Source organism: Sesamum indicum, linkage group LG13, assembly GCF_026168435.1.
Source record: "Sesamum indicum cultivar Baizhima isolate 11 linkage group LG13, ASM2616843v1, whole genome shotgun sequence".
In the NCBI taxonomy this organism is placed as follows: domain Eukaryota; kingdom Viridiplantae; phylum Streptophyta; class Magnoliopsida; order Lamiales; family Pedaliaceae; genus Sesamum; species Sesamum indicum.
Genome location: NC_142669.1, coordinates 13,620,326 through 13,634,256, shown reverse-complemented (window position 1 = coordinate 13,634,256; position 13,931 = coordinate 13,620,326). Strand labels below are relative to the sequence as shown.

Here is a 13,931-nt window from a genome sequence, read left to right as displayed (position 1 = left end):
ATACAAAATTGCTGATGTGAATGTCTTTGCAGTTGATATCTGCTGGAGTTCGCCTCGACGTATACCCTGCAGTTGTTTCAACCAACAAGACCGTGGGTAAATTGGTTACATTTAAGGAGCGGTCCCTTTAAGTTTCCCAAGAATTTATTCATCCTTTAGTTGGCTATATTAGAGAGCCTATCCCATTGATAGACCATGGTGGCAAAAAGGTAATAGAGCTTCTATCCTTCCGGATCTCGATGAGCAAGAATGCCATGGTCATTTATTTTTTCTGTGTCCATTTTTGAACGATGTGTTCACTTGTCAAGAGGAAGGTGCGATTCTGCTGGCCACATACGGACTATCAACAACGAATACAATGGCTGCGAGGAGTAATGTCATGATTACAACAGGTATTTAACTTGACAAGTTACTAGTGGAAGTTACTATACCAGTATTGTGAAAAATTTAGTGGCTACATACTTTCTTAACTATAAATTATGGATTACTGCTTTATTGATATTGTAATTAGAGACACAATGTTAATGAATTGTTTCACTAACTATCACAATTTGATGATGATAATTACACGTTTTAAGCAGGTGCCTAATAGTATACTGATCCATCCACTTGAAAATTTAGATAGTTGAAAAATTTTAAATATGATTTACAATTAGTCACACGAATACTTAACGTACATCAATAATTTACTTAATAGCAAAGTTGTCATCTAAAAGAACTCACAGGTTTAGGAAGTGCTCCAATTTTATTTTTACATTGTTCATCATGTCAGGGGAAAATAAAAGTGGGTCACTTCTCTTATGAGCTAAACTCCCAATAAATTGTAGTTAGTCTTCAAGAGGCTAATTGAAACAAAAATTTTATTCTCAACTAAAAAGTATATGAAATTGATGTGAAAGAAACTGATTAAGCAGACTGGGCAGTAGTGGCACACACTGGTGGATTCTGCTTGCCGACAAATTTGGGTTTGACATTGGCACATTTGGTGGTGATAGGACCTTGATTTCCATTATATGTAAGATCAATGTCACCCACCTCTACATTCTCGCATGGCTTAAGACCACTGCAAATAAACGTCACCGCCTCTGCAGTATTTGTCGTGCCCCGTACGTTCTTAATGCTGACGTTAGTGATCTTGATAGATGATGGTCTCTGTAAAATAATCAACAAATAAAATATAATCAGTATACTAAGAGTCTAAATTATTTTAAAATGAAGGGTTAGAAAATTTGGATCACAAATTGAGAAACTTACATCTTTTTTGCAAAGATTGTGTGGACAATATTCTTGATCAATGATAATGGGACTGCTAACATTATCCATGATTAAATCTTCAAAATGCAAATCACTGACAGTCAACGTTGCTGGGGCAGAGGGCCATGTCTTCACCCTGACGCCATTTGTTGTGCCAATAAAGGTGCAATTTGTCACATATATCCCTTGCACATCCTTTTCTTCTGCATACCCACCAAGGCTTCCAACGCTAATACCGTGTCCTGGACCACAAGTTACATTCTGGATGTGAATTTCTTTGCTCTCGTCTCCAATTGAGACACAATCATCTCCTGTTTTTATGATGGAATCTTTGATATTGATCATCGTGTCACGACCCAGATGGATACCATCAGTGTTTGGGCTATCTCCAGGGGCTGAAACTGTGAATCGGAGGAACGTGACATTATGGCTCGATATACAATTCACGTGGAAATTCTTGCTATCTTTCGTGGTCACATCACGAATTATGGAGTTGTTCACGAAATTGAAGCTAAGATTCTGCACAAATGCATGTGATTATGGGTTGTTAATTTGTATACCTATTCTACTTGAAATAATTGAGGATATATAAGGAGGTAGGTCTTACCATAGGAAGCTTGGCGCAATTTTTATTTTTGTGGCAATCGTTTTGCTTCCAGGCTTCCTGTCCTCGACCATCAAAAACTCCACCACCAGAAAGGGTGAAATAATTGACATAATTGATAGTAATCCATTCCCCTTCTTTATTAGGCAATTGACCTGGATTGGCTTGCAAGGTTCCTTGGACTTGAAGCTCGATAGGGGCCTTATTGGGGCCTAATAATTTTACCTGACTAAGTGACCAAGTTCCTCCTGGTATCACTATGGTACTTGGGGAAGTTGAATTGCATGCCTCCTTCCAAGCATCCATTAGAGCCTAACATGCAAATGCGTGTTATTTTTCAAGAATTATATTTTTGTATGAAGAAAAAATTAACTGTTGAACATAAATACGGTAGTTAATACGGATTAAACCTGACTGATATCTCCACCAGATTTCGCACCATACTTTGTGATATCATATGTCACGGGGCCCTGGGCATTAACATTGATTGCCAACAAAGGCAAAAAGAACATAATTGTAATGAAGTTTATTGCCATTGCCTTCTTAATATTTTATTGATGTTGATGTACTTAATAATGTAAGTTCTTTGCATACATTAACTATGAATTTATAGTAATAGTACACTATTGAGTGCCAATCAGTAACCGATCTGATTAGTTTCAGGGATAGAGATTACTCAATTTTGTGGTTGAACAAGTTTGTCGCACCAAAAAGCACCATCCTTGAATACATATAACTAAAAATCTATGAATAGAAAACAAATATGTTTTTCAATATCATTTTACTTAGTACATAGCTTTTGTTGATGTTACTGCATCATATATTTTAAAAATATGAATAATTTAAATGTTTTTATGTTGCATAACTACAGATACATATATAACTATAATAATCCTATAATAAAACACAAATCATATAATTGCTTATACCAAAGTAACTATAAGGCTAGCGTTCGATAAATGTTAATCATGAAAAGATTTGGACGATTATAGAAATTTAATAAAAATTAATACCGATTAATCTATATATTTCTATATTATATTATTTTATGTTATAAAAAATTATTATTAATAATAATAATTAGTATTATGTTTTTTTTATTTGTTATAGAAGTTTGAGTAACGTCAAATGTATTAGGTTGTCTTAAGTTTTTTCTGGTGACCAAATTAGAGCTAATAAAAAAACACAATGTATTTAATACTTTATGTCTAATTTATTATATAAGATCATTAATTAAATTCTCATTGTAAGATCATTAACTAAATTTTTATAATGCTTAATGTATTGAATTACTTGACCTACTAGAGTTGTCGTATTATTGTAAGATAAATGATTAGCAAATGAAATTTCTCATTCTTTGTTCTCTTTTATTCCCCCACCTTAGTAGTACTCCTCAATTTATTTATTTTTTATAGAAGCAAAAATTATATAATTTACATCAACATTGTAAGAAATTAAGCAATACAACGTTCCGATCAATACATAAATATAATTAAAAACAAAGTGAATTACAACAAACTCACCTAAAGTGTGATAAATACCACAAATCCAGTAGGACACACACACGCTGGTAGTCCCAAGTAGTAATATGGCTGTTGAGGACTCTAATCTCGCGACAGAGGAGGCGGGTACTGACGGCGATAGAGTAATGGGTGATGCAATTGAAAAAATATTTGACTTCTCTTAGTTCCTAAAGTTGGCGGAGCAGGTTATTGATCGAGGAGATTTTGACTCCTTCGCAATTTTTTAGAGCCTTCAATCAAAGTGGGTGGATAGGTTTTGGGGGCAGGGGATCCATCTTCTAGTTCACGCAGCAATGCACAACGCTGCCCCAGTCCTGACCCACATATTGTTAACCAAGAAGTGGACCATGCGTTTAGTGAAGACAATATACAGACTGGGGTCGATGTAAACCACAAACCAGGCCCTACAGATCCACCTGCTTTGGAATTAGAAGATGCACAGGATGACTCAATGCCATAAAATTCTAATGTCAACCGGGGAGGGGGGGGTTTTAGTCTCCCTATAGCTGGGGAATGTAGTAAAGAGAAGGAGATTGTTGTATACAATATTTTGAACTCCTTGATGTAGTAAAGGATGAGGACGTCGGTTCGACCTAAGACCCTAAAAGACGCAGTGCCTCTTATGGTGTATCATGATCCTAGCAACTTGTTAGAATGTTAGAGGTCTCAGCCATCGAGACCATCAGCTAGTGGTGAAGGAATTAGTATGTGGATTTCATTTAGAGTTCTGTAGGTTGCTCGAAACTATGGTTACACAATGTAGTGTCAACGGGGTGCAGGGTGGCATATTTTACAATAGGTCCTCGTTTGCTAGTTAGTCAGACCCCGGTAATCATATATGGCTTACCTGGGATGCCTCGAAGCTGAATGTTGATATTTTGTTACTCATAGCAACTCATTCGTTGTAGGGAGTTCACTTACAGATTGCACGACACATGTTTGATATTGGTCTTGTATAGAAACAATGAACATAGTGAATAAATGACCTTTGGATTACTGTGTTGCAGCTAACTGAGGGAATAGAGGCCAAGCTGTGGTTAGTTTTTAGTGACTTTAATATGGTATGAGATATGAGTTAAACTTATGGACTTGCTGCCAAGAAGTTCCAGACATGTATTTTGCACTATGGATTTGTTTACTTGCCTATGCGAGGAATCGCATTTACATGGCACAACATAAGCAAGGGATCCGTAGTTTATGGCAATGTTTGATAAAGTATTATTCAATGAGACCTGGTTAGCAAGGTGGCCTTCCAGTTCATATCTCAGCAGCACCCCACGTACCTATTATCACTTACCATTGGTTTTACAAGTGGAGGGTAGGGCAGGAGCCGTGATTGTTAAATTTGATAATTATCTAGATAATTTCCCAGGGTTCCTTTCTTCAGTGTCAGGGGTCCGGAGGCACCACATTCATGGCACATCTTTGTACTCGTTTACTAGAAAAACTGAAGTTATTGAAAGCAATATTCCCAAAGCAACACCAACAGAAGAGGGACCTCAATACTAATGTTCACTTGGTTAGTGAGTTCCTTACTTAGGTGCAGGAGCTGCTACATCCAATTATATCAGAGCTGGAACGTTATTGTAGGATGATTCACACCTAGGTCGTTAAGCTAGAGCATGCGATGTTACAACAACAGGCCAAGATGCAATGACTCAAAGGGGGTGCCCCTCATTACGTCAAGGTTGAAGCTCACTACATATCAACTGCTCTTGCTTAAGTTTGATATGGGGGATAGCTAGTTGGGGAAGCATGGCCTAGCGTTTGCAGCTCTGACTCAACATATCCGATCAGTGACTAACTTCATCAGTGTGTACTGGGAGAGTGCGCTTTTTTTTTTTCGCATGGATTAATCAGGGCTGTGGAAAGAAAGCTTTGAAATTATTTTGGCAAAGAAGCCGTGACACGGGTTATGCTAGGGTGGCAAAACACCAGGGGGGCGCACCCAAAGATGAGGGATAGATGGGTATTAGCAACATTCATCACATGAATATGGTTTTGATGATCAATCATCTATGGCAAGTGGTGACGAATCAAGAGGGATTCATTCGGGGTAACTGGGATCCTCCACTATAGAATGAGGAGTCAGTCCATCTGGACTGTTAATAGCAGCACTGGATCATGGTGTTGGAAGAAGTTGCTCAAGTTTAGAACATATCTAGTAAGGGGGATGCCATACAAAATTGCTGATGTGAATGTCTTTGCAGTTGATATCTGCTGGAGTTCGCCTCGACGAATACCCTGCAGTTGTTTCAACCAACAAGACCGTGGGTAAATTGGTTACATTTAAGGAGCGGTCCCTTTAAGTTTCCCAAGAATTTATTCATCCTTTAGTTGGCTATATTAGAGAGCCTATCCCATTGATAGACCATGGTGGCAAAAAGGTAATAGAGCTTCTATCCTTCCGGATCTCGATGAGCAAGAATGCCATGGTCATTTATTTTTTCTGTGTCCATTTTTGAATGATGTGTTCACTTGTCAAGAGGAAGGTGCGATTCTGCTGGCCACATACGGACTATCAACAACGAATACAATGGCTGCGAGGAGTAATGTCATGATTACAACAGGTATTTAACTTGACAAGTTACTAGTGGAAGTTACTATACCAGTATTGTGAAAAATTTAGTGGCTACATACTTTCTTAACTATAAATTATGGATTACTGCTTTATTGATATTGTAATTAGAGACACAATGTTAATGAATTGTTTCACTAACTATCACAATTTGATGACGATAATTACACGTTTTAAGCAGGTGCCTAATAGTATACTGATCCATCCACTTGAAAATTTAGATAGTTGAAAAATTTTAAATATGATTTACAATTAGTCACACGAATACTTAACGTACATCAATAATTTACTTAATAGCAAAGTTGTCATCTAAAAGAACTCACAGGTTTAGGAAGTGCTCCAATTTTATTTTTACATTGTTCATCATGTCAGGAGAAAATAAAAGTGGGTCACTTCTCTTATGAGCTAAACTCCCAATAAATTGTAGTTAGTCTTCAAGAGGCTAATTGAAACAAAAATTTTATTCTCAACTAAAAAGTATATGAAATTGATGTGAAAGAAACTGATTAAGCAGACTGGGCAGTAGTGGCACACACTGGTGGATTCTGCTTGCCGACAAATTTGGGTTTGACATTGGCACATTTGGTGGTGATAGGACCTTGATTTTCATTATATGTAAGATCAATGTCACCCACCTCTACATTCTCGCATGGCTTAAGACCACTGCAAATAAACGTCACCGCCTCTGCAGTATTTGTCGTGCCCCGTACGTTCTTAATGCTGACGTTAGTGATCTTGATAGATGATGGTCTCTGTAAAATAATCAACAAATAAAATATAATCAGTATACTAAGAGTCTAAATTATTTTAAAATGAAGGGTTAGAAAATTTGGATCACAAATTGAGAAACTTACATCTTTTTTGCAAAGATTGTGTGGACAATATTCTTGATCAATGATAATGGGACTGCTAACATTATCCATGATTAAATCTTCAAAATGCAAATCACTGACAGTCAACGTTGCTGGGGCAGAGGGCCATGTCTTCACCCTGACGCCATTTGTTGTGCCAATAAAGGTGCAATTTGTCACATATATCCCTTGCACATCCTTTTCTTCTGCATACCCACCAAGGCTTCCAACGCTAATACCGTGTCCTGGACCACAAGTTACATTCTGGATGTGAATTTCTTTGCTCTCGTCTCCAATTGAGACACAATCATCTCCTGTTTTTATGATGGAATCTTTGATATTGATCATCGTGTCACGACCCAGATGGATACCATCAGTGTTTGGGCTATCTCCAGGGGCTGAAACTGTGAATCGGAGGAACGTGACATTATGGCTCGATATACAATTCACGTGGAAATTCTTGCTATCTTTCGTGGTCACATCACGAATTATGGAGTTGTTCACGAAATTGAAGCTAAGATTCTGCACAAATGCATGTGATTATGGGTTGTTAATTTGTATACCTATTCTACTTGAAATAATTGAGGATATATAAGGAGGTAGGTCTTACCATAGGAAGCTTGGCGCAATTTTTATTTTTGTGGCAATCGTTTTGCTTCCAGGCTTCCTGTCCTCGACCATCAAAAACTCCACCACCAGAAAGGGTGAAATAATTGACATAATTGATAGTAATCCATTCCCCTTCTTTATTAGGCAATTGACCTGGATTGGCTTGCAAGGTTCCTTGGACTTGAAGCTCGATAGGGGCCTTATTGGGGCCTAATAATTTTACCTGACTAAGTGACCAAGTTCCTCCTGGTATCACTATGGTACTTGGGGAAGTTGAATTGCATGCCTCCTTCCAAGCATCCATTAGAGCCTAACATGCAAATGCGTGTTATTTTTCAAGAATTATATTTTTGTATGAAGAAAAAATTAACTGTTGAACATAAATACGGTAGTTAATACGGATTAAACCTGACTGATATCTCCACCAGATTTCGCACCATACTTTGTGATATCATATGTCACGGGGCCCTGGGCATTAACATTGATTGCCAACAAAGGCAAAAAGAACATAATTGTAATGAAGTTTATTGCCATTGCCTTCTTAATATTTTATTGATGTTGATGTACTTAATAATGTAAGTTCTTTGCATACATTAACTATGAATTTATAGTAATAGTACACTATTGAGTGCCAATCAGTAACCGATCTGATTAGTTTCAGGGATAGAGATTACTCAATTTTGTGGTTGAACAAGTTTGTCGCACCAAAAAGCACCATCCTTGAATACATATAACTAAAAATCTATGAATAGAAAACAAATATGTTTTTCAATATCATTTTACTTAGTACATAGCTTTTGTTGATGTTACTGCATCATATATTTTAAAAATATGAATAATTTAAATGTTTTTATGTTGCATAACTACAGATACATATATAACTATAATAATCCTATAATAAAACACAAATCATATAATTGCTTATACCAAGTAACTATAAGGCTAGCGTTCGATAAATGTTAATCATGAAAAGATTTGGACGATTATAGAAATTTAATAAAAATTAATACCGATTAATCTATATATTTCTATATTATATTATTTTATGTTATAAAAAATTATTATTAATAATAATAATTAGTATTATGTTTTTTTTATTTGTTATAGAAGTTTGAGTAACGTCAAATGTATTAGGTTGTCTTAAGTTTTTTCTGGTGACCAAATTAGAGCTAATAAAAAAACACAATGTATTTAATACTTTATGTCTAATTTATTATATAAGATCATTAATTAAATTCTCATTGTAAGATCATTAACTAAATTTTTATAATGCTTAATGTATTGAATTACTTGACCTACTAGAGTTGTCGTATTATTGTAAGATAAATGATTAGCAAATGAAATTTCTCATTCTTTGTTCTCTTTTATTCCCCCACCTTAGTAGTACTCCTCAATTTATTTATTTTTTATAGAAGCAAAAATTATATAATTTACATCAACATTGTAAGAAATTAAGCAATACAACGTTCCGATCAATACATAAATATAATTAAAAACAAAGTGAATTACAACAAACTCACCTAAAGTGTGATAAATACCACAAATCCAGTAGGACACACACACGCTGGTAGTCCCAAGTAGTAATATGGCTGTTGAGGACTCTAATCTCGCGACAGAGGAGGCGGGTACTGACGGCGATAGAGTAATGGGTGATGCAATTGAAAAAATATTTGACTTCTCTTAGTTCCTAAAGTTGGCGGAGCAGGTTATTGATCGAGGAGATTTTGACTCCTTCGCAATTTTTTAGAGCCTTCAATCAAAGTGGGTGGATAGGTTTTGGGGGCAGGGGATCCATCTTCTAGTTCACGCAGCAATGCACAACGCTGCCCCAGTCCTGACCCACATATTGTTAACCAAGAAGTGGACCACGCGTTTAGTGAAGACAATATACAGACTGGGGTCGATGTAAACCACAAACCAGGCCCTACAGATCCACCTGCTTTGGAATTAGAAGATGCACAGGATGACTCAATGCCATAAAATTCTAATGTCAACCGGGGAGGGGGGGGGGGGGGTTTAGTCTCCCTATAGCTGGGGAATGTAGTAAAGAGAAGGAGATTGTTGTATACAATATTTTGAACTCCTTGATGTAGTAAAGGATGAGGACGTCGGTTCGACCTAAGACCCTAAAAGACGCAGTGCCTCTTATGGTGTATCATGATCCTAGCAACTTGTTAGAATGTTAGAGGTCTCAGCCATCGAGACCATCAGCTAGTGGTGAAGGAATTAGTATGTGGATTTCATTTAGAGTACTGTAGGTTGCTCGAAACTAGGGTTACACAATGTAGTGTCAACGGGTTGCAGGGTGGCATATTTTACAATAGGTCCTCGTTTGCTAGTTAGTCAGACCCCGGTAATCATATATGGCTTACCTGGGATGCCTCGAAGCTGAATGTTGATATTTTGCTACTCATAGCAACTCATTCATTGTAGGGAGTTCACTTACAGATTGCACGACACATGTTTGATATTGGTCTTGTATAGAAACAATGAGCATAGTGAATGAATGACCTTTGGATTACTGTGTTGCAGCTAACTGAGGGAATAGAGGCCAAGCTGTGGTTAGTTTTTAGTGACTTTAATATGGTATGAGATATGAGTGAAACTTATGGACTTGCTGCCAAGAAGTTCCAGACATGTATTTTGCACTATGGATTTGTTTACTTGCCTATGCGAGGAATCGCATTTACATGGCACAACATAAGCAAGGGATCCGTAGTTTATGGCAATGTTTGATAAAGTATTATTCAATGAGACCTGGTTAGCAAGGTGGCCTTCCAGTTCATATCTCAGCAGCACCCCACGTACCTATTATCACTTACCATTGGTTTTACAAGTGGAGGGTAGGGCAGAAGCCGTGATTGTTAAATTTGATAATTATCTAGATAATTTCCCAGGGTTCCTTTCTTCAGTGTCAGGGGTCTGGAGGCACCACATTCATGGCACATCTTTGTACTCGTTTACTAGAAAAACTGAAGTTATTGAAAGCAATATTTCCAAAGCAACACCAACAGAACAGGGACCTCAATACTAATGTTCACTTGGTTAGTGAGTTCCTTACTTAGGTGCAGGAGCTGCTACATCCAATTATATCAAAGCTGGAACGTTATTGTAGGATGATTCACACCTAGGTCGTTAAGCTAGAGCATGCGATGTTACAACAACAGGCCAAGATGCAATGACTCAAAGGGGGTGCCCCTCATTACGTCAAGGTTGAAGCTCACTACATATCAACTGCTCTTGCTTAAGTTTGATATGGGGGATAGCTAGTTGGGGAAGCATGGCCTAGCGTTTGCAGCTCTGACTCAACATATCCGATCAGTGACTAACTTCATCAGTGTGTACTGGGAGAGTGCGCTTTTTTTTTTTCGCACGGATTAATCAGGGCTGTGGAAAGAAAGCTTTGAAATTATTTTGGCAAAGAAGCCGTGACACGGGTTATGCTAGGGTGGCAAAACACCAGGGGGGGCGCACCCAAAGATGAGGGATGGATGGGTATTAGCAACATTCATCACATGAATATGGTTTTGATGATCAATCATCTATGGCAAGTGGTGACGAATCAAGAGGGATTCATTCGGGGTAACTGGGATCCTCCACTATAGAATGAGGAGTCAGTCCATTTGGACTGTTAATAGCAGCACTGGATCATGGTGTTGGAAGAAGTTGCTCAAGTTTAGAACATATCTAGTAAGGGGGATGCCATACAAAATTGCTGATGTGAATGTCTTTGCAGTTGATATCTGCTGGAGTTCGCCTCGACGAATACCCTGCAGTTGTTACAACCAACAAGACCGTGGGTAAATTGGTTACATTTAAGGAGCGGTACCTTTAAGTTTCCCAAGAATTTATTCATCCTTTAGTTGGCTATATTAGAGAGCCTATCCCATTGATAGACCATGGTGGCAAAAAGGTAATAGAGCTTCTATCCTTCAGGATCTCGATGAGCAAGAATGCCATGGTCATTTATTTTTTCTGTGTCCATTTTTGAACGATGTGTTCACTTCTCAAGAGGAAGGTGCGATTCTGCTGGCCACATACGGACTATCAACAACGAATACAATGGCTGCGAGGAGTAATGTCATGATTACAACAGGTATTTAACTTGACAAGTTACTAGTGGATGTTACTATACCAGTATTGTGAAAAATTTAGTGGCTACATACTTTCTTAACTGTAAATTATGGATTACTGCTTTATTGATATTGTAATTAGAGACACAATGTTAATGAATTGTTTCACTAACTATCACAATTTGATGACGATAATTACACGTTTTAAGCAGGTGCCTAATAGTATACTGATCCATCCACTTGAAAATTTAGATAGTTGAAAAATTTTAAATATGATTTACAATTAGTCACACGAATAATTAACGTACATCAATAATTTACTTAATAGCAAAGTTGTCATCTAAAAGAACTCACAGGTTTAGGAAGTGCTCTAATTTTATTTTTACATTGTTCATCATGTCAGGGGAAAATAAAAGTGGGTCACTTCTCTTATGAGCTAAACTCCCAATAAATTGTAGTTAGTCTTCAAGAGGCTAATTGAAACAAAAATTTTATTCTCAACTAAAAAGTATATGAAATTGATGTGAAAGAAACTGATTAAGCAGACTGGGCAGTAGTGGCACACACTGGTGGATTCTGCTTGCCGACAAATTTGGGTTTGACATTGGCACATTTGGTGGTGATAGGACCTTGATTTCCATTATATGTAAGATCAATGTCACCCACCTCTACATTCTCGCATGGCTTAAGACCACTGCAAATAAACGTCACCGCCTCTGCAGTATTTGTCGTGCCCCGTACGTTCTTAATGCTGACGTTAGTGATCTTGATAGATGATGGTCTCTGTAAAATAATCAACAAATAAAATATAATCAGTATACTAAGAGTCTAAATTATTTTAAAATGAAGGGTTAGAAAATTTGGATCACAAATTGAGAAACTTACATCTTTTTTGCAAAGATTGTGTGGACAATATTCTTGATCAATGATAATGGGACTGCTAACATTATCCATGATTAAATCTTCAAAATGCAAATCACTGACAGTCAACGTTGCTGGGGCAGAGGGCCATGTCTTCACCCTGACGCCATTTGTTGTGCCAATAAAGGTGCAATTTGTCACATATATCCCTTGCACATCCTTTTCTTCTGCATACCCACCAAGGCTTCCAACGCTAATACCGTGTCCTGGACCACAAGTTACATTCTGGATGTGAATTTCTTTGCTCTCGTCTCCAATTGAGACACAATCATCTCCTGTTTTTATGATGGAATCTTTGATATTGATCATCGTGTCACGACCCAGATGGATACCATCAGTGTTTGGGCTATCTCCAGGGGCTGAAACTGTGAATCGGAGGAACGTGACATTATGGCTCGATATACAATTCACGTGGAAATTCTTGCTATCTTTCGTGGTCACATCACGAATTATGGAGTTGTTCACGAAATTGAAGCTAAGATTCTGCACAAATGCATGTGATTATGGGTTGTTAATTTGTATACCTATTCTACTTGAAATAATTGAGGATATATAAGGAGGTAGGTCTTACCATAGGAAGCTTGGCGCAATTTTTATTTTTGTGGCAATCGTTTTGCTTCCAGGCTTCCTGTCCTCGACCATCAAAAACTCCACCACCAGAAAGGGTGAAATAATTGACATAATTGATAGTAATCCATTCCCCTTCTTTATTAGGCAATTGACCTGGATTGGCTTGCAAGGTTCCTTGGACTTGAAGCTCGATAGGGGCCTTATTGGGGCCTAATAATTTTACCTGACTAAGTGACCAAGTTCCTCCTGGTATCACTATGGTACTTGGGGAAGTTGAATTGCATGTCTCCTTCCAAGCATCCATTAGAGCCTAACATGCAAATGCGTGTTATTTTTCAAGAATTATATTTTTGTATGAAGAAAAAATTAACTGTTGAACATAAATACGGTAGTTAATACGGATTAAACCTGACTGATATCTCCACCAGATTTCGCACCATACTTTGTGATATCATATGTCACGGGGCCCTGGGCATTAACATTGATTGCCAACAAAGGCAAAAAGAACATAATTGTAATGAAGTTTATTGCCATTGCCTTCTTAATATTTTATTGATGTTGATGTACTTAATAATGTAAGTTCTTTGCATACATTAACTATGAATTTATAGTAATAGTACACTATTGAGTGCCAATCAGTAACCGATCTGATTAGTTTCAGGGATAGAGATTACTCAATTTTGTGGTTGAACAAGTTTGTCGCACCAAAAAGCACCATCCTTGAATACATATAACTAAAAATCTATGAATAGAAAACAAATATGTTTTTCAATATCATTTTACTTAGTACATAGCTTTTGTTGATGTTACTGCATCATATATTTTAAAAATATGAATAATTTAAATGTTTTTATGTTGCATAACTACAGATACATATATAACTATAATAATCCTATAATAAAACACAAATCATATAATTGCTTATACCAAGTAACTATAAGGCTAGCG

General features: G+C 37.1%; 3 protein-coding genes across 3 annotated transcripts; all 3 read right to left on the bottom strand.

Annotated features, from left to right (window-relative positions):
* Nucleotides 1–696: 696 nt before the first annotated feature.
* LOC105176040 (polygalacturonase) lies at nucleotides 697–2,169 on the bottom strand. The gene is made up of 3 exons (XM_011098717.3): nucleotides 1,862–2,169; nucleotides 1,255–1,773; nucleotides 697–1,152 (listed from the first exon to the last, which is right to left on the bottom strand). Exons 1-3 carry the CDS (start codon nucleotides 2,162–2,164, stop codon nucleotides 907–909), a joined length of 1,068 nt encoding a protein of 355 aa, XP_011097019.2. The 5' UTR covers nucleotides 2,165–2,169; the 3' UTR covers nucleotides 697–906.
* Nucleotides 2,170–6,465: 4,296 nt separating this feature from the next.
* LOC148784529 (polygalacturonase-like) lies at nucleotides 6,466–7,953 on the bottom strand. Its single transcript, XM_088876867.1, has 4 exons — nucleotides 7,828–7,953; nucleotides 7,421–7,729; nucleotides 6,814–7,332; nucleotides 6,466–6,711 (listed from the first exon to the last, which is right to left on the bottom strand). Exons 1-4 carry the CDS (start codon nucleotides 7,951–7,953, stop codon nucleotides 6,466–6,468), a joined length of 1,200 nt encoding a protein of 399 aa, XP_088732993.1.
* A 4,076-nt stretch (nucleotides 7,954–12,029) lies between these two features.
* Nucleotides 12,030–13,517, bottom strand: LOC148784528 (polygalacturonase-like). The gene is made up of 4 exons (XM_088876866.1): nucleotides 13,392–13,517; nucleotides 12,985–13,293; nucleotides 12,378–12,911; nucleotides 12,030–12,275 (listed from the first exon to the last, which is right to left on the bottom strand). The coding sequence occupies exons 1-4, from the start codon at nucleotides 13,515–13,517 to the stop codon at nucleotides 12,030–12,032; spliced, it is 1,215 nt and encodes a 404-aa protein (XP_088732992.1).
* Nucleotides 13,518–13,931: the final 414 nt, after the last annotated feature.